This window comes from Lepidochelys kempii, chromosome 8 (assembly GCF_965140285.1).
Source record: "Lepidochelys kempii isolate rLepKem1 chromosome 8, rLepKem1.hap1, whole genome shotgun sequence".
Lineage (NCBI taxonomy): Eukaryota > Metazoa > Chordata > Testudines > Cheloniidae > Lepidochelys > Lepidochelys kempii.
The window spans coordinates 88,617,937-88,641,137 of NC_136387.1; the positions used below are offsets into that span (position 1 = coordinate 88,617,937).

Consider the following 23,201-nt stretch of genomic DNA (forward strand, 5'->3'; position numbering starts at 1 on the left):
TAGTTGAAACTTCCAATTCCAAGTCAAAGAAAACCTCAGCAACATTTCTACTCCCTCTATCCATAACATGAAATCAGCAATTCCCCAAGAAGGGTAAAACATTGTCCTTCTGTATCTCATCAGAAGAAGCAAATCCCTGCCACACAAACCTCAAGTAAGCCTTTTTTACACCACATCACACATGACCCACAAAACAGAAGAACTATACAGTAACTCCTCACTTAAAGTTGTCCCGGTTAACACAGTTTCATTATTAGGTTGCTGACCTACTCGAGAACATGCTTGTTTAAAGTCGTGCAATGTTCCATTATAAGGAGGTTTGACTCACCCCACTCCGCCCACCCGGCATTCCAGCTGGGGAGTGGGTAAGCCCTGGACCCTGCTCCCCGGCTGGAGGGCCAGGCGGGCAGAATGGGGCAAGACCCCAAATCCCAACCCCACTCCTCAGCTGGAGCAGGAAAAGCCCCTGTGCCCCGACCCCGCTATGCCCCTGTCTCAACCAAGCTCCACAATCATAATTGGGGAGTACAGTATTAAACTGTTTGTTTAAAATTATTTAAAACTTATATTGTATATGTATATAATGTCTTTTGCCTGATGAAAAAAAATTCCCTTGAACCTAACCCTCGTCCCGTCCCCCCCATTTGCATTAATTCTTATGAGGAAATTGGATTAGTTTAACATCGTTTTGCTTAAAGTAGCATTTTTCAGGAACAGAACTACAACGTTAAGTGAGGAGTTACTATAGATAGCTCTTCCCCATTCTCCCCACTCGGAGACCCCAGAGTAAGGGGGAGCTCTTCCTTCCTTCCCCACCAGGAAAAGCAGGCACACACTGCAGGAGCACCCACGCCATAGGACTAGGCCACCTAAACCCAGGCGGGCTGCCTCCACTCCTGCCATAGGAGTAGCACCCCCCACCCAGCCTGCCCACCCCAGGACTTGCTGGCTGCCTCCTCACCTCCCCTAATGGTAGCGCGCCCCCCCGCGAGGCGGGCCACGCACCCCTTCTCCCAAGACCTCCCATGGCGGCCGCGGCCCCCCCGTGGCGGCCCCCCCATAGGGGAGGCGCCCCCGTCCCCGCCTCAGGGTATGGCTCCGGGCCCCGGGGCAGCAAGGGGCGCGTCCCTAAACTCACGCAGCACAACCCCCCTGTCCCGGCGTAGGACCCCCCGCCACCAGGGGCGGGGCCCCTGTCCCGGGGCAGGGGCCCGTGAAAGAGCTACAGGGCGGCCTCCCCTCCCAGGTAACTAACTTGTGGGAAGCTCCTCCCGGCCGCAGCGCCGCGCAACAAGTTCCCGGCCAGCCCCCGCCCCAGAGCCGGGCTCTTACCTCCGCCATGTTCACTGAGCGGGCGGGACAGGGAGTGGGGAGGGTCACATCGCCGCCGCGGCGGAGGAAGCGGCACCGGCGGCGGCGGGTCACGGTCTGTGCGGCGGCTGGGCGGGGAGCCGCCGGGGGGCAAAGACACTAACGTCACTGCGTACAGGCGGCGGGCGCGCCCCCGACAACACCCAGTGCACGCTTCAGGCCGGGCCCGTGCGCGCCCCCGACACCGGAACGCGCGCTCCCAAGACGTACAGTACACAGCTGACGGATGGAACGTAGAGAACAGAAAGCCCCGCCTTATCAGGTTCTACTCACCAGCAAACAGGGAAATCCTTCTTCCCGCCCCCAGCGGTGCAGGCCCCTGGCCGTCAGAGCCCCTCGGCCTTCAGGGCTTGCCGCTCGTCTTAGGTCTAGGCTCCAGCGTGCGAGGGCAGCCCCGGCTGGCATATGGTGCCGGACCCCCACCCCCATGTCACTAGATAGCACCACCCCTCCCCGTCCCCCTCCAGTGTCACTCACGAGTCTAGCAAAAGAGCAGATCCCTCTGCTGCGCTCGCAAATGGTGGTATCAGTCACCTACAAACAGGGATCACTTGAATAACCAGCATACGTACTCTCCCTTCCCTGGAGATCACCAGCCCGTATACATCCCATCCCACCCCACCCCGTGCAAATCAAGACACCAGGACATACAGTACTCACGTTCCCCAAAGCAATGTAAATCACCTGCACACATACGTCCTCTTCCCCCTCTCCCTTCCCAGTGAAATCAATAGCACACATTCACCTCACACGCAAATCACCAGCACAGGTACACCCCCAATGCAAATCACCAACCAACAAACAGGGTTCGCGCTCGTCTAAATCACCAGCAAATTATTATTTACAGTATCAGTACTGCCAACATCAAGTATTCAAAAATCATGAGACAGGTCCCAAACAATCATGCAATCAGCTTAAAAATTAGATTAAAAATATATATATTTAGGATTTAGGGACTTTTTTTTTGCCTTCCATTTCTCTGTCTTTAAGATGCGCTCATTTCATGTTTTTAAGTCTTTTCTACAACCATGAGAACCAGAAACTTGCTTTACAAAAAGGAAAAACCAAAGCTGAGAGTCTCATGTAATAACATGACTCCAGGAGCTGGGGCTATAAGTAAAGTATCATAATACCTGTGATACAATCATAACAACTGGCAGCACTGTGTAGTGCCTATGGACACCAATCTTGACTGAGGCATCACTGTGCTAGGCACTGTACAAACATGTAGTAAGAGACAGTCCATTATCCAAAGAATTTACCATCTAAACAGCTAAAACAGATAAAGGGTGAGAGTGGTCTCCCCTCCCTGGTGTAAGGCTCCAGTAAATAGGGTCTCACCGGGCACAAGTTAAAAGGATGTGCATCTGTCTTAAATTGCAACAACTAAGCTTTGTTTACTTTTGTAATTAATTAAGACAAAGGACAATAGAAGCATAATAACTTGCTTTAATTTAGGACAATCAATTTTTTTTAAATGTCTACATAGATGTCAGACTCAAAATCACAATTCAAATTTTACCAATATTCTGAGTATAGGATCTGTGACAGTCTGTTGGGGAGCTTATTAGCACTGTAAGGAACGTTTGCTTTGTGAGCTGGTTCATGCATGTACTATAAATGCCAATTAGGGCTGCCAAGCCTGATTGCCCTGATAATACCTCAGCAGAAGTCAGTGATGTTTTCTGTAGACTGGCAAAAGATTATATTAACCAGTACAAATGAAAGATAAGACCTTATGTGAGGTACAACATAACTAATTGGCTTAAAACAGAAACAAATATAAATTAAATATAACCACACTAAAAAGTACACTCACATTTTCTATGAATATTAGTTCTGTTTATTCTAGATTCCCTATATCACTTGTATCTGGTCATTGGCATTTTTTTTTTTCAAATAGATTAAGCAGTGGTGCAAATTTAGGCCTTAATCCCACAAACATTTAGACCTAAGCTGCACTACAAATTTAGATCAACATAAACTGCCTTGCATTGACCTACTTGGTGGGAGGGATAGCTCAGTGGTTTGAGCATTAGTCTGCTAAACCCAGGGTTGTAAGCTCAATCTTTGAGGGGGCCATTTAGGGATCTGGGGCAAAAATTGGGGATTGATCCTGCTTTGAGCAGGGGGTTGGACTAGATGACCTCCTGAGGTCCCTTCCAACCCTGATATTCTATGTACAAACATGAGTGTTTCATTATGCCGACACAGTTACACCACCTCCCAGAGCAGCACTGGTCGATATAGTCAGATCAATGCAGCACAAGTGTAGACACTGTGTTACCTATGTCGACTCTAACAGTCCTCCAGCAACTGTCTCACAATGCCTGACACTGACTTCCCTGGTCACAATTTTTAACTCCCCTGCCCAGGGATCATGGAAACTGCAAGCCCCGCCCTGCCTTAAAACCCTGTGAATTTTTGAAATGCCTTTTCCTGATTGTGCATCTTGGTGAGCACACCTCTAGCAGCTCTCCACTATTATGCGCAACTGCCCAGCTGACCATGCCGGCTACATGCATCAGACACACTCTGGGCTGAAACAGGCAAGAGATATTAGATCTCCTCTGCCTGCGGAAAGAAGAGACTGTGTAAGCACAGCTATGGACCAGCCATAGAAACATGGACATCTATGAGAGATTGTATGGAGAATGCAGGAGAATGGGTATGACAGGGATCAGCCCAGTGCTGTGTGAAAGCAAAGAAACTACATTAAGCATATCATAAAGCTAGGGAAAATCATAATCGGTCTGGTGCCAAGCTGCACATCTGCGGTTTTCGCAAAGAGCTGCACGCCATACTTGAGGGAGATCCCACACCCCAGCACACCACTATGAATACTTCCAAGTGAACAACAAGGTGGAGGTGGAGGAAGAGAAGGAGGATGGGAGACATGTGACCGGGGTGGGGCGAAGGGCTGTGTCCAGCTGTGCCGCAAGCCAGGACATGTTTGAGACTCCATCACAGTCCGATCATTTGAGCATCGGTGAGCCTGATGCAGGGGAAGGAACCTTGGATATGTGTGTAAATTCATTCCCATTACAGTGCTGGTACCCCCAACTTAGCAGGATACAGCTATCAACTTTTCATTAATTTACTCGTACTAGAAAAGGTACAATAAAGAGAGTTAAAGTTGTTAACTGCTTTTCATTCCTCTCAGGAGTTAGTCAGGGGCCCTTGCGGAGTAGTTTGTTTATGTGCACAAGAATGTCCCTTCAATCCGTCTGAGAGATTTTGATGAAACTTCCATGGAGGTACTCTGCAATCCTCTCCCAAAGGTTTCTAGGGATAGTAGCCTTATTTCTTTCTCCGTGGTAGGATACTTACCCATGCCAGTCAGAGATAACGTCATCAGGTACCATTGCAGTAAACAGGCTAGCAACATACGGGCCCCAGGTAGCTTCTGGTCACCAACAGCAACCGTTCTCTCTGTGCCTTTATTCCCCGAGTCAGGAGATATCAGCTAAAATCACCACCAACTGTGGAAAATGGTGCCAGTATTCAGTGCCATTGCCTGACACTCCCATATAGTTTCATGCAACCGAACAATTCCCTCCTCATTTCCCTCACCCCTGACAGGCTTTACTCACTATAGGTGGTGCTGTGAGTGGCACTATGCACAGTCACTGCGAAGCAGAAGTGTCATGAGCAAGTCTTGTTTAAAACTTATGAGGAACAAGGGAAGACAGTTATGAATTTTAATTTTTGATTTCTGTTATGACAATACTGACAATGGTAATGCTATGTTTTATTTGTAGGTATGGCCATTTTAGCCTTGAGCAGTTCCCCCTCTGAACCCATGTAATGCTTGAGCTAGATAAGGAGGAGAAAAAAAGAGGATTCTATGACATGTTCTGCGAAATCCTGCAAGCCACTGCTGCATCAGACCATGAACAGAGGGCTTGGAAGATGAATATTGCAGATTGTAGAGAGCGGGAAAGAGCTGACAGCAGAAAGGTCCAGGAGGCCTATCAGGAAAAGCAGAGGGAGATGCACTAGGACATAATCGGGCTTCTCTGTCAGCAAACACAGATGCTGCAACCTTTGTAGACCTATAGGTTCAACAATGCCAGGCTCGCCTCCCTTTGCAGTCCATGAAGAATTGTAGCAAAGAAGCTCCTTATATGCCCCCCCCCCTCCGCATTCCATGTGGCATCAGGGACCGCATCCCTAACCCTGCCATTCCATCCTGTGAGACAGTAAGGACAATCACAGCTTCACACAAACTGACCTGTGGGAGCCACAGTTGGTGTATGTGTAGCTAAAATGGACACGAATGTTCCTTCCTCTTTTTTATGCTCTCTCCTAAATTTATTAAGGTTTCAATGTACTTACTTCTAACTCTTTTGTTTGGAAAATAATTAATCTTTATTACTTTCCAACAGGTCTGTATAATGCCTGGTGGCAGTGAAAGCAGTGGTATCGTACACTGTGACACAACCCATAGGACCAGTGACAAACACAGTATAATAATCTTAAATTTACAGCAAGCACCACAACATTAATAGGTGCATTGTCAGTGTTACATTCATAGATGTACAGCGAGAACATACAGTTCCAGACAGGCCCCCAAACTGCAGGGTCAGGTAGAGCACAGTAAACCACAACGTATTACTGTGCCTCACTGCTAAAGTGCTCTCTCAAAGCCTCCCTGAGCTGTATAGCTGCATGTTGAGCTCGTCAGAGAGCTCCTGTGTCTGGCTGTTCAGACTGAGCAGACAGCCATTCTCTCTCCAACTCAGCAGCAACTTTTCCCCCTGTGCTTCACAGATAATATGCAGGACACAGCAAGCAGCTATAACCATTGAGATGTTTATTCACAAGAATGGATCGCAGTGAAAAAAACTAACACCAGCGCCCCTTCAGTCTACCAAAAGCAACTGTCATTCTGCACCTGCTGAGTCAGTAGGTGAACTTTCTTTGATGCTGTCGAGGTGGCCGGTGTATGTCTTCATGAACCAGGGAAGTAAGGAGTAGGCCAAGTCCCCCAGTATGACTATTGGCATTTCAACCTCGCAGTGATAATCTGCCAGTTGGGAAATCTGCTTGTAGCTTTCTGAACAGTCCTGCATTCTTGTGTCATACATGTTCCCTGACCAGCCAGCATTGTTGGTGAAGCGACCCCCACGCATAACCATAGAAAAATAGCTCTCTCTGTTGATATACTCTGTGGGTGATCTGATGCAAAAACAGAGATATGTGCACCGTCTTTCGCTCCATCTCATTTTGGGAACCCTCCATTATGTCCTGCACATTGCCGAGAGTCTCAGTGCTGTGTAGCAGGAGACAATTAATGGCCCTGCAGACTTGCATGACAACAGCCCCCACAGTAGATTTTCCAATTCCAAACTGATTTCCCACTGACTAGTAGCAATCCAACATGGGAAGTTTCCACAGTACGATTGCCACTTGCTTCTCCACTATCAGGGCAGCTCTTATTTTTGGTGTCCCTGCGCTGCAAGGCTGGGGTGAGCTTGGAACATAGACCCGGGAATGTGGCTTTGAACATCCGAAAGTTCTGCAGCTACTGCTCATCATCCCGAGCCTGCATTTGTTTCTTGGGCCCAGAAGTGGTGCTCCACCTTTTGCAGCTGCTCTGTGAGCACCACCAACAATCTTGAATCAGTTCTTGTTGTGGTTCTGCAAGGATCGTGCATCCTGTGCTTGCAGTGCTCATGACACCAGTGCAGCAGAGCTGTGCGGGCTCCATGCTTTGGTTAGAGATGGTGGACAGTGAAACTTCCTGTGCTGGTTTGTGGGATTTTCAAAACAGGTGCAAAAATTATGGGATGGAGATGGTATTATGTATGGGCTGGAGAAAATTGCATGATGGGAACTGGACCCTGCATTCCCAGTCACCACTGCACTATTCATTTCTACCCTGCCATGTGTTGCCAAAGCAGTGTTCTGGCGGTGGCAAGTTGCACACTGAGATACCACTACACTTTACATCGCACTCCTGGTGAGTATGTGCACCACTGACACAAAGAAGCAAGTACGCATGAGCATAAGCAATATACTAACTGCGACAGCTTTAGACTGACGTAACTTGTTTACAAAAGTTTGTAATGTAGACATGCCCCTACTCACAGGTTAACTTTACCTAGGTGAGTAGTCTCATCGAAGATGAAGCAAAGAGGTCCTCTAACAACCTGTGTTCACCATCTCCTGCTCTATGTAACAGTGTTGGATGGGATATAACTAGCAGAGGAAACCTCTAGATCCCACATTTGTCCAATCCCAATACGGCCTGTTTGCCCTGAAGTTTCTGAGAATATGGCTACATTGCAGCTGCTACAGTGGCACAGCTATGGTGATGCAGCTGTGCCACTGTAGCACCATACTGTAGACACTTCCTACATCAACAGAAGGGGTTTTCTGTGGATTTAATTAATCCGTCTCTCTTAGGCCTCGTTATATGAGGAAATTAGGTTGGTATGTCACTTGGGGTGTGAAAAATCTATACTCCTGAGTGACACAGTTAAACCAACCTAATCCCTGGTGTAGACAGTGCTAGGTTGACGGGAGAATTCTCCTGTCAATCTAGCTACCACCTTTCGGGGAGTGAAGTACCCACCCCAATGGAAGAACCTCTCCGGTTAGTGTAGGTAGTATCTTCCCTGAAGCTCTAACACAGCGCAGCTGCAGCAGTGCACTGTAGGGATTTATGTATAGACAAGACCTGAGAAGCAGTAGCTTGGTTGACAGAAAAATTCTTCCATTGACCTAGCAGAGTCTACACCAAGGGCTAGGTCAACCTAATTACAATGCTCAGAGTGCGGAATTTGTCACAGCCCTGAGTGACATAGCTAGGTTGATCTAATTGTTAAGTGTAGCTGAGGTCTAAGTAATAGTCATATCTTCCATTCAGGTCCACCTAGGCAGGCTTCAGCACTGTTCAATAGTGGGTATAATGTCACCACCAGAAGTAATGGTGGGCTGTCACACAAACTTTCTAAGTTAGAGCATATGTGCCACGGGTCCAAAAGGCTGGCATTAGGAATAATCTTAGAAAGGGGGACACTGTATTATGTACAGTACTTTGGAAAAGTCTGTCATTCTAATTTGCTGTTGCTGTCTACAGCCCTTATAAACAGGTAATAGGTAGATCATACAGCCTGTTTCCCCCTGAATTTATCTATGGTCAAAGGACACCATGTTTTCTACAAAAGCAAATAAATTTGTATTAACCACAAAGCCAAACCAAGGCATTTTGATTATCAACAGTACCTAGAGGCTCTGACCAAGACCAGGGCCCCATTGTGGTAGGCACTGTAAGAGATAGCAAGTGACAGTCCCTCCTCCCAAGGAGCTTACCAGCCTAAAGACTGGCAAAGTGTTGGAGAAAGGAAATGTTATTAGCCCTATTTACGGATGGTGCATAGAGCTTAAGTGACATGGGAAATTTGCGACAGCCAGGAATTAAACACAGGTCTAGTGCTTTAACCACAAGAGCATTCTTGACTATACAAGAATGGTCCAGTCCACACAAGAGATCCTCTTCCTGGACACTACAGTGCAAATAAACAATGGTCACATAAACACCACCCTATACCAGAAACCTACTGACCGCTATTCCTACCTACATGCCTCCAGCTTTCACCCTGACCACACCACACGATCCATTGTCTACAGCCAAGCTCTGCGATACAACTGCATTTGCTCCAACCCCTCAGACAGAGACAAAAACCTACAAGATCTCTTTCAAGCATTCTTACAACTACAATACCCACCTGTGAAGTGAAGGAACAGATTGATAGAGCCAGAAGAGTTCCCAGAAGTCACCTAATACAGGACAGGCCTAACAAAGAAAATAACAGAACGCCACTAGCCGTCACCTTCAGCCCCCAACTAAAACCCCTTCAACGCATTATTAAGGATCTACAACCTATCCTGAAGGATGACCCAACACTCTCACAAATCTTGGGAGACAGGCCAGTCCTTGCCTACAGACAGCCCCCCAACCTGAAGCGAATACTCACCAGCAACCACATACCACAGAACAGAACTACTAACCCAGGAACCTATCCTTGCAACAAAGCCCGTTGCCAACTGTACCCACATATCTATTCAGGGAACACCATCACAGGGCCTAATAACATCAGCCACACTATCAGAGGCTCGTTCACCTACACATCTACCAATGTGATATATGCCATCATGTGCCAGCAATGCCCCTCTGCCATGTACATTGGTCAAACTGGACAGTCTCTACGTAAAAGAATAAATGGACACAAATCAGATGTCAAGAATTATAACATTCATAAACCAGTTGGAGAACACTTCAATCTCTCTGGTCACACGATTACAGACATGAAAGTTGTGATATTACAACAGAAAAACTTCAAAACCAGGCTCCAGGGAGAGACTGTTGAATTGGAATTCATTTGCAAATTGGATACAATTAACTTAGGCTTGAATAGAGACTGGTAGTGGCTAAGCCATTATGCAAGATAACCTATTTCCCCTTGTTTTTTCCAACCCCCCTCCCCCCCCTTCCTCAGACGTTCTTGTTAAACCCTGGATTTGTGCTGGAAATGGCTCACCTTGATTATCATACACATTGTAAGGAGAGTGATCACTTTAGATAAGCTATTACCAGCAGGAGAGTGGGGTGCGGGGAGAGAAAACCTTTTGTAGTGGTAAACACCCATTTTTTCATGGTTTGTATGTATAAAAACATCTTCTGTATTTTCCACAGTATGCATCCGATGAAGTGAGCTGTAGCTCACCAAAGCTTATGCTCAGATAAATTGGTTAGTCTCTAAGGTGCCAGAAGTCCTCCTTTTCTTTTTGCGAATACAGACTAACAGGGCTGTTACTCTGAAACTTGACTATACATTGTATCCCGTTATCTAAAAGTCTCTCCACTACCTGTAACAATCCAAATTAATATCAAAAATAGCTAAACAGTGTAAGCTTTTAAATTTTGTAAATTTCCAATCTCGCCATGGCTCACATACACACACATTGTGTGTGTGTGTGTGTGTGTCAAAGGCACATTGAGATTGCACCAAAATTTTTGGGGGAAACCTGCATCCACCCTGTCCCTAGCTGAGACTTTTTTAGTCTGTGGTTTAGGTTTTGTTTACTTTTTAAGAGAAAAAATGTGTTATACAATATTTATAGCCTATGATTATTACACTCAAACACCAATGCCACCAGTTTTTCAATACTCACATTTTAAATACTTTAAGAAGTTCTGTTACTCTCCTGGACTGTTTAACCACATGGATGCAATGTTGCTTTCCTGACAAAGGGAGAGAAGAACACAGACTTGCCCCACGTCCCCGTTAATTTGAAGGCAGTGTTTAACATCTCTCTCTCAAGAATTTTGGTGTTGTAATGAGAAAAGGGGGTGACAGGTCCCTGAACGGTCAGGGGAGGGCTCCTAGCATGCGTTTAGGTCGGCTGAAGGCAGACCGCAAGACCCTGAGAAAGAACAGGTAGGAGCTCCCAACCCCGAAGGCTTGTTGGAAGCTCAGGTGTAACGATGTCCCCTGGTGTGTGGGGGTCCTGATCCTCACTGGTTTTTGGGGGGTGAAGCTCCTCCTAGTCCCTGGTGTGTGGGGGTCCTGATCCTCACTGGTTTTTGGGGGGTGAAGCTCCTCCTAGTCCCTGGTGTGTGGGGGTCCTGATCCTCACTGGTTTTTGGGGGGTGAAGCTCCTCCTAGTCCCTGGTGTGTGGGGGTCCTGATCCTCACTGGTCTTGGGGGGTGAAGCTCCTCCTGGTCCCTGGTATGTGGGGGTCCGGACCTTGACTGTATTGTTTGGGGGGGAGCTCCTGGCTCTTGCTGTGCGGGTGTCCGGACCCTGACCGGTGTTGGGGGGGGGAGCGCCTGGCCCCCGCTGTGTGAGTGTGCGGGGCGCCTCTCTCTGACTGGTGTGGGGGAGCCGCGGGCTGCGGGCCACCGGCAGCAGAGGCCTCCCGCCATGCACAGCCGACCTCACCTCAGCGCCTACCCCCGGTTTCCGCCCCTCTCCGCCGGCCAATCGCCTGGGTGCAGGTTGGCAGGCGGTTGCCATGGTTACCGTGTAAACACGCTCCCTCTGGGCTATGCGGAGGAGTGCGCTGGGCCGCTTGGGACCGGAGCTGTACTGAGAGCTGCCCCCTCCCGCCAACACCATGTCCTCCTCCACCCGGGCCGGCAAGGGCAAGAAGCATAGCGTCGTCGTCAGCTTGTGAGTGCCCCGCCGCAGTGGGCTCAAGAGGACACGGGGCGGGCTGGGGGCCTGCCCTCTCCGCAAGCCCTGGCTGCTCAGGCAGCGCTCGGGCTAGCGGTTGTCTCTGCTAATCCTGCCAGGCTAGGCTCCATCCCAGTGCTTTCCATCTGCACTGAGCATGTGGGGTTTTGTTGGTTACTCTTGGTTACCATCGCCTTAGTTTACAAGATCTCTCTCCTATCTGATCGATGTGGCACGTTTCAAGTGCACCCATCCCAGGAGTCCCTAGCTACCAGTAAGCTTTCTTTGCACTTAGCATCTTCCACACAAGGAGCCCAGGGCATTTTAGAGCAATGAATGGACTAAGCCTCACTGTTGCCTTGTGAAGGAGGGAAATGGTAGTATCCTAATTTTACAGATAGAGAAACAAAAGCACAGAGATATGATTCACCAAACTCCAGCAGAAAATCTTTGATGGAGTTGAGAACTGTACCTATGTGGTCTGAATCCCAGTCCTACATTTTAATCCAAAGACAGTGCTTCTTGGTCCTTCATTTCCATACCAGTTGCCTTTCACCACACTTAGTCCCATAAATAGACTAGCATTTCTTCTGTTATTTTACAGTTAACATTTGCTTCTGTTTGTGAAGTTGATATTTTGTAGTGAGCTTTATACTGTTCATTATCTGCTAAATAGTCTATATAAATTTCTTAATCATATTTTGTTTGGGTTGAAATAGGACATCAAAGCTGGAGTTAAATATGAAGAGGGCATCTATTTCAGGAACTAGCAGCCAAAAACAAATGAGCTATGTTAGTGGTTTCAGCCCAAGCAGAGTTGGATCATTGAGTCGAAGAAGCATACTGATAGCTTCTGATGGCAAAACTATGGATAAGGGGTCTCTCATAGGGAGTAAGCATATCATTCAGGTAATTAATTTTGAAATATCAAATATTTCTAATTATGTTTGATTGTTAATCTTAAAAGTTGTCTGGAAAAAGGTTTGGGTGGAGTGCAAGGGGAAAAGAAGGCAGTGTGACAGGGTAACTCTGACTCTGAATGTGACAAGGCTAAGCTTTCTAGGAAAAGGGGAAGCCAGTGCAGATATTCCAGAAAGTGAGAAAACCATCTGGAAAGGATGATGATCAATGTTTAAAAAGTGACCCTCAAAGGAACAAAGTATCTGTGCCCTTTTTGCTTCTTTATGATATACTGAGGAAGGCTGAAATTTCCCCCCTCCTTTCTTTTCTAACTTACAAATAGAGTTTCTGCCTTGTCTTCCCTGTTTTTTTCTAGGTGACTCTTTGGAGGGTTTCTTGGAAGTCCGGAGAACTAGTGTAGGAGATTCCCTTGCTCTTAAGGATCAGGGTTGTTTAATCTTTTACAAAAGATCTTTTATCCCCAAAGGACAATCAGTCATATGTGTTAATCACTATTTAAAAAAAATTAATTTAAAATGAATTTCTTTCGCAGGTTCACAGGTTTCACTCTCTTGGCCCTGGGTACTTTTTATGTCATAAGATACCTAGTTCTCCTTGCCCATGGAATCTTGGGGAAAAACAGGGTAGATGACACCGCCATTTTTGCTAAAATACAAGCAGGATTTCCCCCCCTTAATCTTAGGCATTCATCCATCATAAAGAAAAAGGGAAATATTTCTTCTGCCACCTCTTATATAGCAAATATTGGCTACATCTAGCATATCTATACTTGCTTGCCTTGATTTGGTTGTAGGCTGTATACAAACAGCTACATGCTCAAGGAAAGCTTGATTCCAGATAAAATAGATGAATGATAACTTTTATAAATTCAGTATGTTGTATTTATATCCAACTAAGGTTTTGCATGCAAACCGGGAAAAATTGTGAATCTAGGCTAAAGCATATTACATACATGCATTTCTCTGTTAGTGCAGGGGTCTTCCATAGGCCCGATCCATTTCATTACCCCTGAATGTGTGATTAAGGCTGTGCATAGGACACTGTGCACTGGAATGACTTTTACCCTTAGAGAATGTCAGGTTCCAGTTGTGTTAATATGCCATCTTTCACAAACATTTAAGAATTGTTCTCCTACTTAAACAAACAAAAAGTGGAGAAAACTTTCTTTTGAGAGAACTTTTTTTTTTTCGATTTTGTAATAATAATGCTTTGAATTACTATAGAGCTTTTATTCAGTATTGTCAAGGCACTTTACAAATTGTAATTGCCTCACAGCTCTCAACGTGGGGAGGTATTATCTCCATTTTATAAATGGGATACTAGGGTAGGGAGATTTAAGTGACTTACAGGGGTACACAATAACTCCTTAAATAGCTAAGGAATACATATATTTATCGAGCAGTGAAATGTACTTTTTCCGTTACTTGCTTGTGTTGATTTGAAAAATCGGCCATTTAGATCAACAGTCTTCTTCTTAAGTTGAAAATAACCTGTGTTTAAATCCATGAGACATGTTGACAGGAACATTTGTATTGGTTTACCTGACATAGAGAAGAAATTACAATACAAAGTTTCAAGAAAATTCTGTTTAGAAACTTTACAATCGACTTACAGTATATTTTCTTGCAGAAAAAAGATTTTTTTGGGGGGAGGGACTAATACAATTTAGTAAAGCTGCATAATAATTTCATAATATTAGCGCTGTGAACCAGCTAGCCTCTGATTTATACCAGATTTTGCCAGAATTTAGGTTCCCTAGATTTCTTCATCATGAGGGTTATTATAAAGCAGCACAGCATGAAAAGTCAGCAGTGGTGATCAGGGAGGAGGTGTGCCCCAAGTAGCTGGTAGATGTAGTTTCTCAGCATATTCCTGAAACAGCCTCCACTGGCAGAGTTCCTAAGAAGCTCTTGGGAGAAACTAAAGATGTCCTCTCGTGGTTGAACCCCTTGAGGGAGAGTGGCAGTGAGAGGGTAGATGTTGTTTGCAATGTATGCTGGCATAGAGAGGTTCTGTTGCCCCTCCCTATGTTAACTACTACGGTGAATGTGCCTGTACCTTCTAACACTAATAAAGTTAAATGTTGCATAGCTGCATTTGTAGCTCAAACGTTTGTCTTTTTCACCAACAGAAGTTGTTCCAATAAGAGATATTACGTCACACACCTTGCATAGCTACATATCATTTTCATTTTTTGAGAGAACACAAGATAATTTTTATTATTGTTATTTAAATATTCAGGTTTTTGATGAGCAAGGGAAGGATGTAACACCCCGTCCACTCTATCGTCCAGAACCAAGTGCTTCGCTACACAGACAAAGCAAAATCTTATCAACCCAGGATTTCTCTGGGGCTACTGGATCTGATTTTCTCTCTTCCTTATCCATGCATCAGACATCTGGAGTTAATGCTAGTTTAGTAGGTCCATTCTCAAGGTATGTTGTTGCATTCCTTGGGTCAAATCCTGGCCCATTCTATACAGGATTCCAGAATGGCGATTATGTAAGCTTCAGAAGTGCTAATACCAGGAATAATTGGAGCCCTGGGTTCCAGTCCCTGCTCAAATTATTTTAAGGCCCCTTCCATCTCCTTTCAGAGTAGCAGCCGTGTTAGTCTGTATTCACAAAAGAAAGGAGTACTTGTGGCACCTTAGAGACTAACAAATTTATTTGAGCATAAGCTTTTGTGAGCTACAGGTCACTTCATCGGATGCATTCAGTGGAAAATACAGTGGGGAGATTTATATACATTGAGAACATGAAACAATGGGTGTTACCATACACACTCTATGTTTCATGTTTTCTATGTATATAAATCTCCCCACTGTATTTTCCACTGAATGCATCCGATGAAGTGAGCTGTAGCTCACGAAAGTTTATGCTCAAATAAATTTGTTAGTCTCTAAGGTGCCACAAGTACTCCTTTTCTTTTCCATCTGCTTGGCATTTTCTGTCAGGTAACTTAGGTGGCTCCCTGCTCAGCATGCTGGCTTTTGTGGATCCCAGTCTTAGGCACCTAACTCTCCCTATATATTGTATAGGGAGCCTACGTGCTTAATTCAGGGCTGTGGGTTCCACTAAGCAGGAGGCGACCTAAAGTTAGGTGTTGCAATGCTGAGGCTCAGTCCGCTTTGTGTATCTAGCCCTCAGTTGCAATTGCAGTATTGCATGAACTTAAGTGTTTGCACTATCATTTTTGTCATTTTAAATTTTGGGACTAATAACCAATATAATGGAATCCGTCTATAATTTCTAAGTCACACCTTCCTTAGCCTATTTTCCTACGCTGCATTATGCTCTTGTATATTTTGAGACACACACCTTTTGAGGAAAAGGAAGTATACTAAGAAAACTGTTATACACAAGTATGTTTTAAAAAAAACCTTCATCACAACCACTCCTTACACATAGATTCATTGTTTTTTCATTTTGACTTAACACAATGCGACCAGTGTATATGATTTTCAAGATGTTTTCTTATATATTTCAAAAGAAATGTCAAAGGATTGATAGTGAAAGGTGCTGAAGACTCACCTGACAGTGGTGGGATCATAGCAACACACAGCAGGTATCCAGCACCATTGCTCGCCTTTATGCCTTTTCTTAAAAAGGGGGAGGGGCATGGCTCCCTGGCCCCCTCCTGTTCCGGCACCCCTGTTCCACACTTCCCAGCCAGCCTGGCTGCTCTAACAGCACGATCAGCTGTGTGGCCTGGAGAGAGGATGAGGCTGGGGTTCAAGAGGTCAGGAATCTAGTCCCACTGCCCTTCTGTGTCACCGTAGGTGAGTTCCTTGGCTTCTCTGAGTTTCAGCATCCCCAGCTGTGAAATGGCAACAACACACCAGGCTTTGAGATCACTGCCTGATGTGTGCTGTGGTGAATGGATCCCAGATGTTATTAAATTCTTCCCCATCATCTTTTCAGTACCATAGGATACTCTCTCAGATGAAGTCTTAATTTATTAACTCTTTTAAACAAATTCATTATTGTCTTTCCAGTGTCTTTCTAGGATTTCTTTTGCAACACAAGCATTTGCTGTATGCACAACCACCATGTAGTGTGACTTGGCTATCCTACTACCAGTACTTTGTTATTTTTGTATTATTTTGAATATTGCCATATCTGGACTCTCACATTTTGTTTCTGTATATTTCTTTGTTATTAAAGGACATATGGAAGCAGCAGTATTTCTAAATCAACCACATCTACAACTGAGTCTATGGCAGATGAAATAGTAGAGCCTGGTTCCAGACGAGACACAGCTACTAGCTTATCTGGTAAAGAAAATGTGTTTCTGTAATTACAGAGATTCATACTGTTGGCTTTGAAGCATGATTCTGGGAGACACTGAAATTAGAAGGTAGAAGTTGAGGGGTGCTGAGCACCCCTTGAGGAGCTCAGTGCACCACAGTATGTGACTCCAAGTCAACAATATTATTTTTTACAATTAAGTTTTTCTCTTTTGATCTTAGAACAAAAAAAATATCCATTTTCACATTATATAATTTGACAGATGTACAGGTGAGGCGAGATGAGATAAAAGAACAACTGACAAAAGAAGACATTGATAAGAGAGTGGATATTTACCTCATGGAGACAGAAACTATCTGGCTATTGGACATGCCAACTGTCATGGTGTCCACTGAATCTGAAGATGCTGAAAAAGTGCAGTATGTATATTTACAATTTCACACACACTTCGGTATCCCGAGCCATAATGCACTCAATTTCCATTGACTTCAGAGAGTTGAAAGGGCTCATTGACTTACAGGATCAAGGTCTTTACTACCTATATTTCACAACATGACTTTTGTCTAAATGCCATACCGTACTTGTCATCTCTAAACATGACAAGCTAGTCTCCTTTAGGCTGTCTTGCTGACTGAATTTAGACCTTTCACCTACTCACACAGGTAAAGCAGTTAGTGAAAAGTAGGGGTGAGTAGTATCCTAGTGACAACAAAACCCATTACTAAAATGAATGTTTTATTTTAAAAAAATCATTTCCCTTTACCCAAGTAAAAAGGCTTTCAAAAACAAATGTCAATCTTTAATTATTTACCATCAGTTAGAGCCCCATTATCATGCGAGGAATGGAAGAATATGGGCAGTTTTTATTGCTTAAAATGCATTTATTATGTAGCAGTGCTATGTAAATATAGGAAAAGCAGACTTTTAATTCAACCATTAAAGGGACACACTCAGATAAACATTATATGGTATTAGTAACACAGGAAACGATGTTTGTTTTCAAAGGAAAAAAAACCCACACCTGTAGAAAGAGGAGGATTTAGAGCCCCATCCTGCAAATACTTGCATTTAAGGCAATTATTCACTGTAGTAAATGCTGTGCTTGGTAGTACGTTTGTGGAGGATCAGGTTCTAGATAGCTAGAGAGCCTACAGGAGTTAGGTTTTGATACAGAAAAACTGTTCTGGGATTTCTGGTTTATTTACGGCAGTTCAGGTTTACTAAAAAAAACCACCTCCCTCTCCCCCAAGTTTGGCAAAAGACTCCGGATGTATGCTTTCCATGTAGCTTTTCAGTCAGTAATTCCTAAACAAATGTATAAACCAACAAACTAGATAGTCCTTACGTTTTCCTGGAGCTGCTGTCTCTGTCTCCCACTAAAGTAACCCAAACCCTTTTAAAAGTGTAGAGCCTAAATAGGCTCAGCTGCACCTATTTAGCTCCTACTTTGGCATTTTAGGCTAAATTCACAAAGGTACCAGACTTAAGTGCCTAAATCCAAATATAGGCACCTAAGTCCCAGTTTTAGTCTCCCCTGTGATTTACAAACACCAGCCGTTCCCTGTAGGTGCCTAAACAAACTTGGCACCTACATTTTCAGAGTAAACATTTCCTCTGCCTAAATGTCTGCCTCTGAGTATGTGCACTGTTGTCTCAGTGTAGGTGTCCAGGTGCTTATCTCCCACCTCAGCCCCAGAGTGATTCACAAACCAGGGAAGATAGGCTTACCTCTATTGCCTGCAGGACCCTACCTGGTAGGCATGCTCAGACACTGCCTGCTAGATTGGGTCCCATTCAAAGTCTGGTCAGAGGAGAAGCAGGTGGTGATAGTGCTACCCATCTTATATGTTTTAGCAACCCAATGATTAGAGCATGCACCTCTGATGTGGGAGACCTGGGTTCAACTCCCTCTCTGCCTGATGGGGGAGAAAGAATTTGAAGAGGGATCTCCCACCCTCAGGAGAGTGCTTTACCCTCTGAACTATGGGATATTCTAATGTGGGGGCTCCCTCAATCTCTCCAGTTGAAGCCAATCCACTGTGGATAAATAATCACAAGAGTTGAACCCAGCTCTCCCACAGCCCAGATGAGTGCTCTAACCACTGGGCTAAAAGTTACAACATGGGTGGTGGCAGCTCTATCACCTTCTCCTCCTCCTGCTGCCACCATTGTGTGTGGAGTTGGGTGCCTGCCTGAGTCATTCTCACAAGAAATACCTTAGGTGCCTAAGCCTCCTGACTCCAGGAGAGGGGTTCCTAGTTGTGAATCACTAGCAGAGCTAGGCGTCTAACACCAGGCACCTGCCTCTCTGAGAGGTAGAGGTTCAGCAGGCACACCTCTTGGCGGTTCCCCTTGTAGTATGTTGTTTTTTGTGAATCACAATCTAAGACACCTATCTCTCCCCAATCATTTAATAAGGAACCTAAGTGCCTAACTCAGGCTCAGAAAATCACAGGAACAACACTGTGATTCACAAGGTGCCTAAAAGTCCCTTGTGAGTCTAGCCCTTCCTCCCTGGCATGTCTCTCTGAACCTTGGCTAGGAGTTAACCCCCAAAACCAGAGATTCCTGGGCTCTTCATTGGAACTCCACTGGGATGGAGTGTGCCAGGGCTCCCTCTTTGAGCTCTGAAAGCTTGTCACAATGTGTTTGCAGAATTAAGCCATAAGGGCTGGGATCCAGGCTCCCACACGACTTAGCCTGTGAGCAGCAGTTGGCATATTGAACAGCTTATTGCTGGTGGCCATCTGCTTCTGGTACAGGATACAGGGAGGAGGTAATACATCCTGGGTCCCTAGTGGGTCTCCATCCCACAACATAAGATCACACCACAGTGTGATCCAAGGAAAGAAGGACGGGAAGCAGCAGCGAATAATATGACTCTGATTTAGTATGTATGCACAGCATACATTGTAGGTTGATTGGGGGTAGAGGGTGACCAAACTGTTGGTAGATTCAGGCTTAGTATAATCCACTTCTGCCTTTTCAGTATTAAAACTGAAAGAACTAAAAAAAGACATTTCCTCTTCACTATTTCTGCAGTTATTAGAGACTAGACAATATAGATTAATCACTTTCACTTTTGTATTTAGGAGCATCTAGTTAGTTTCACTCTGTAGTAGAGATGGGTCAGAATTACAAATTTCAGAACTGTATCTGAATTTCCCCAAAGTTCAAGGATGTTTGGATCTAATGTTTTGGCTCAGGCCCATCTCTATAATACTTTTCTGACCTAAACAATGTGGCAAAGTTGGGGTAGCAACCACTGCAAGGGAGTATTTGGAGCCAAACAAAACCTTTTTCATTGAAAGAGACAAAAGCAGTAGACCTTAGTTGAAAACACTATGTCCTGTTCAATGTGTTATTTTTAATATCGATAGATTTGGTTTTTTTAACATGTATATAATTTTTCAAAGGGAACAGAACAAGGATTATATTGAGCTTTGTAAAAATAGAGTTGGTAATGATCGCTTTGTGGAAAGGATGATGCAAACTCTTAATGGAGCACCAAAGAATAAAGAAGTACAATGTGACAAAATCCTCATGGAGGATAAAGGTAAATTATCATTCAAAAAAGTGATAAATATAGCAAATGTTGATGCTTAAGAGCCCTTTCCCATTAAACATTTTGTACCTTGCTAATTGTTATAGTGGCTTATTAGTGATTAAACTTAGATTATTCATTATTTTTTAAACTTATTCAGGACAACACTAAAATTAAAGAAAGACCATGCGACTTTGTTGAGGCTACTTTTGTGTAGGTGTATAAGCAGGCTAACAAAGAGTTCAGGAAGTAGACCTGGGTTTTCCTGTCCTGCCAAAATTTTTGTGATTTCAATAATTTTTCCTGCCCCAAATTGGGATGAAAAGTTAAAGTCTCAAATTTTTGCATTTTGAAAATCTGAAAAGAAAATTTGGTTTGGGACCATCAAAATGTTTCAAACTGGAAAGCTGGAATTTTTTGTTTAGAAAATGTCAAAATGGAATGTTTTGATACTTCCTAAACCTCACAAATATTCTTTGCAAATGAGAAATTTCTCAATTTCTCTCCCCTGCAGAAAGTTTCACTTCAGACAAATAAGCATTTTTTCCATAAAAATGTTTTGTCAAAAAATTCCTGAGCAATTCTATGAGGGATTCCTTTTCTTGCTTGTACACCCACGCAGCAGGCAGCCAGAATGTCAGTGTTTGCATTTCTTGAGCATAAGATGCAGGTATGGTAGAGTGGCCTGAAGTAGTCTGCATCCCAACAGAGATGTGGCAGCAGGAGATGGGATGGCGGCATCAGCAGAGCCCCTGCCTCACTTCTGCACCTCCTACTCCTACCATGTAGAAACTGGTCCAGGGAGCAGCACATTCTGCATCCATTGAAAGGATATAGTAGTTGATCCTTCAAAGAGCTATCCCCCTTTGTAATCTGTCCGTCTCAGCACCACAGAGGCAGAGTACCTCTGGAAAGGCAAAACTTTATCCAAAACTCAAACTAAACATCTTTCTGAGATTTGAAAATGCTGTTCCTTTTTTGTCCTTAACTTTTCCAGTGGCTCTGGTTTCAGCTCTAGGTGAAGATAGCACAGCATAGTAGCATGGAAGAAGCTCTTTCCTGGGATTTCAAATCTCCGTCAAACCAGGAAGTCCTGGCAAACACAGGAGAAGACTGTCTTACAAGACTTCTGCCTCAGTTTTCTAGACAAATTTGGACAAGTATGCAGGCTCTTAGATGTTTATCCAAATTTCAGCACCTACTTTTGACATTTTCTTTATGAAGAAGGCAAAAGAAAGGCTGTGGAGAATGGTGCTCTAAATCTGATTTCTTTGATTTATTTAATGTATATAAACTAAATATAAAAGGATAGTATTGTAGAAAAAGTAGAGAGGACATATAAATGTTCACATATATGTGTATAGATTAGATACAGAAATGAACTGGGAGTATATTTTCCACATTATATGCGTCTGTAATTCTGATTATTCTACATTCCAATTAGTTGATGTTTTGCAAAGTTGAATACATAAAGACTTATGGGTATATACATACTAAGTATTATTAGTGTTTTTTAATAAGAGATGGACACAAACACTGATGGGAGACCTACACACAGACAACGTTAATACACCCATGACAGCCCCACAGTTGATATTGTTGCAAACTTGTCTGACACTTTTCAGAGTAGCAGCCATGTTAGTCTGTATCTGCAAAAAGAAAAGCACCTTAGAGACTAACAAATTTATTTGAGCATACAAGTACTCCTTTTTTATGTCTGACACTGTTTCTGTACCAGTTTACTGAAGAGATTTGGCATTTCCTATAAAAAGTCTAACATTTCCCTCAGTTTTAGTCCTTTACAGTAAATGTTTAGAAGCACAATACAGTAGAAACTCAGAGTTATGAGCACCTCAGGAATGGAGGTTGTTCATAACTCTGAAATGTTCGTAACTCTGAACAAAACGTTATGGTTGTTCTTTCAAAAGTTTACAGCTAAACACTGACTTAATACAGCTTTGAAAGTTTACTATGCAGAAGAAAAATGCTGCTTTCCCTTTATTTTTTAGTAGTTTATGTTTAACACAGTACTGTACTATATTTGCTTTTTTTTTTTTTTTGTCTCTGCTGCTGCCTGACTGCGTATTTCTGGTTCCAAATGAGGTGTGTGTTTGACTGGTCAGTTTGTAACTGAGATTCTGCTGTGCTATGATATTGTGTAATTCATTTTTAGGGATAATGGCCACTTCTTGGGACTTGTATGATTCCTTTAATGCCTTGGAAACAACGCTTACACCTTCAGTAACTGAAAGAAGTAGCAGACCAACAAGTTTGACTAGCAGTAAATCTAACGTGACCAAAGACCGTGAACGAACCATGTCTACAACTTCTACAGATAGAGGTAACTTTTCGTTCTAGGTTTAAATTTCTACAGTGTTTTTCTCCTGATAAAGTTGTGATTATCTGTATTTTCATAAAAATTATACTGAGAACATGTTCAAACTGCACAATTTAGCATTCAAAATTAAAGTAAAAAATAACAGGGTTAAGGTGGCATGCAGAACCTTCACTCTGTCCCCTTGTGTGTAAGTACTATGATAGTGTTTTATTACATGGTCACCACCACACCTAAAAAATACAATATTATATTACACTTTTCTCTGCAACCTTAGTTACGCGTTGTAGAATCATATACTTCAAGATGGTACACGTGGGCATGGGCAAACAGGGTCACATACTATTTCTCAGATAATACTGTACAATTTTTATAACCCTCGGTAATTATTGACCATCAACCTCTATGCTCGTTTTTACCAGACAAAGGCTATAATGTATATTACAAGAAATAGGCTGCAGTCTTGCAGCTCAGCCAGGTCCTCAGTTAACAAAACAAACCCAACCAGACTGGACAGCATTTGTCCTTCCCTTGAGTCTTGGACATTCATCAAAGCCTTCTAACCATTTTTCCCTCCAGCTGAGACCCAGAT

General features: G+C 43.8%; 2 protein-coding genes across 11 annotated transcripts in view; one reads left to right on the plus strand and one right to left on the minus strand.

The window, feature by feature from the left end:
- The window catches only part of MIER1 (MIER1 transcriptional regulator), a 62,707-nt gene extending 51,748 nt beyond the window's left edge, over nucleotides 1-10,959 (minus strand). For 2 of the 5 annotated variants that reach the window (XM_073357419.2, XM_073357417.2), the window contains exon 1: nucleotides 10,555-10,959. Coding sequence is in view for 2 of the 5 variants with exons in the window: in XM_073357414.1 (XP_073213515.1) it covers nucleotides 1,333-1,341 (9 nt within the window). In the remaining 3 variants the exon portion in view is untranslated. Of the gene's footprint in view, nucleotides 1-1,332; nucleotides 1,498-10,554 lie in introns of those variants that run through there. The other 3 variants (XM_073357414.1, XM_073357412.1, XM_073357421.1) reach the window with 2 other exon arrangements.
- Nucleotides 10,960-11,441: 482 nt separating this feature from the next.
- The window catches only part of DNAI4 (dynein axonemal intermediate chain 4), a 31,075-nt gene continuing 19,315 nt past the window's right edge, over nucleotides 11,442-23,201 (plus strand). For 5 of the 6 annotated variants that reach the window (XR_013636196.1, XR_013636197.1, XM_073357407.2 and 2 more), the window contains exons 1-7: nucleotides 11,442-11,556; nucleotides 12,279-12,468; nucleotides 14,722-14,915; nucleotides 16,647-16,756; nucleotides 16,993-17,149; nucleotides 20,147-20,286; nucleotides 22,448-22,615. Coding sequence is in view for 4 of the 6 variants with exons in the window: in XM_073357407.2 (XP_073213508.2) it covers nucleotides 11,501-11,556; nucleotides 12,279-12,468; nucleotides 14,722-14,915; nucleotides 16,647-16,756; nucleotides 16,993-17,149; nucleotides 20,147-20,286; nucleotides 22,448-22,615 (1,015 nt within the window). In the remaining 2 variants the exon portion in view is untranslated. The remainder of the gene's footprint in view (nucleotides 11,557-12,278; nucleotides 12,469-14,721; nucleotides 14,916-16,646; nucleotides 16,757-16,992; nucleotides 17,150-20,146; nucleotides 20,287-22,447; nucleotides 22,616-23,201) is intronic. The other variant, XM_078854112.1, reaches the window with a different exon arrangement.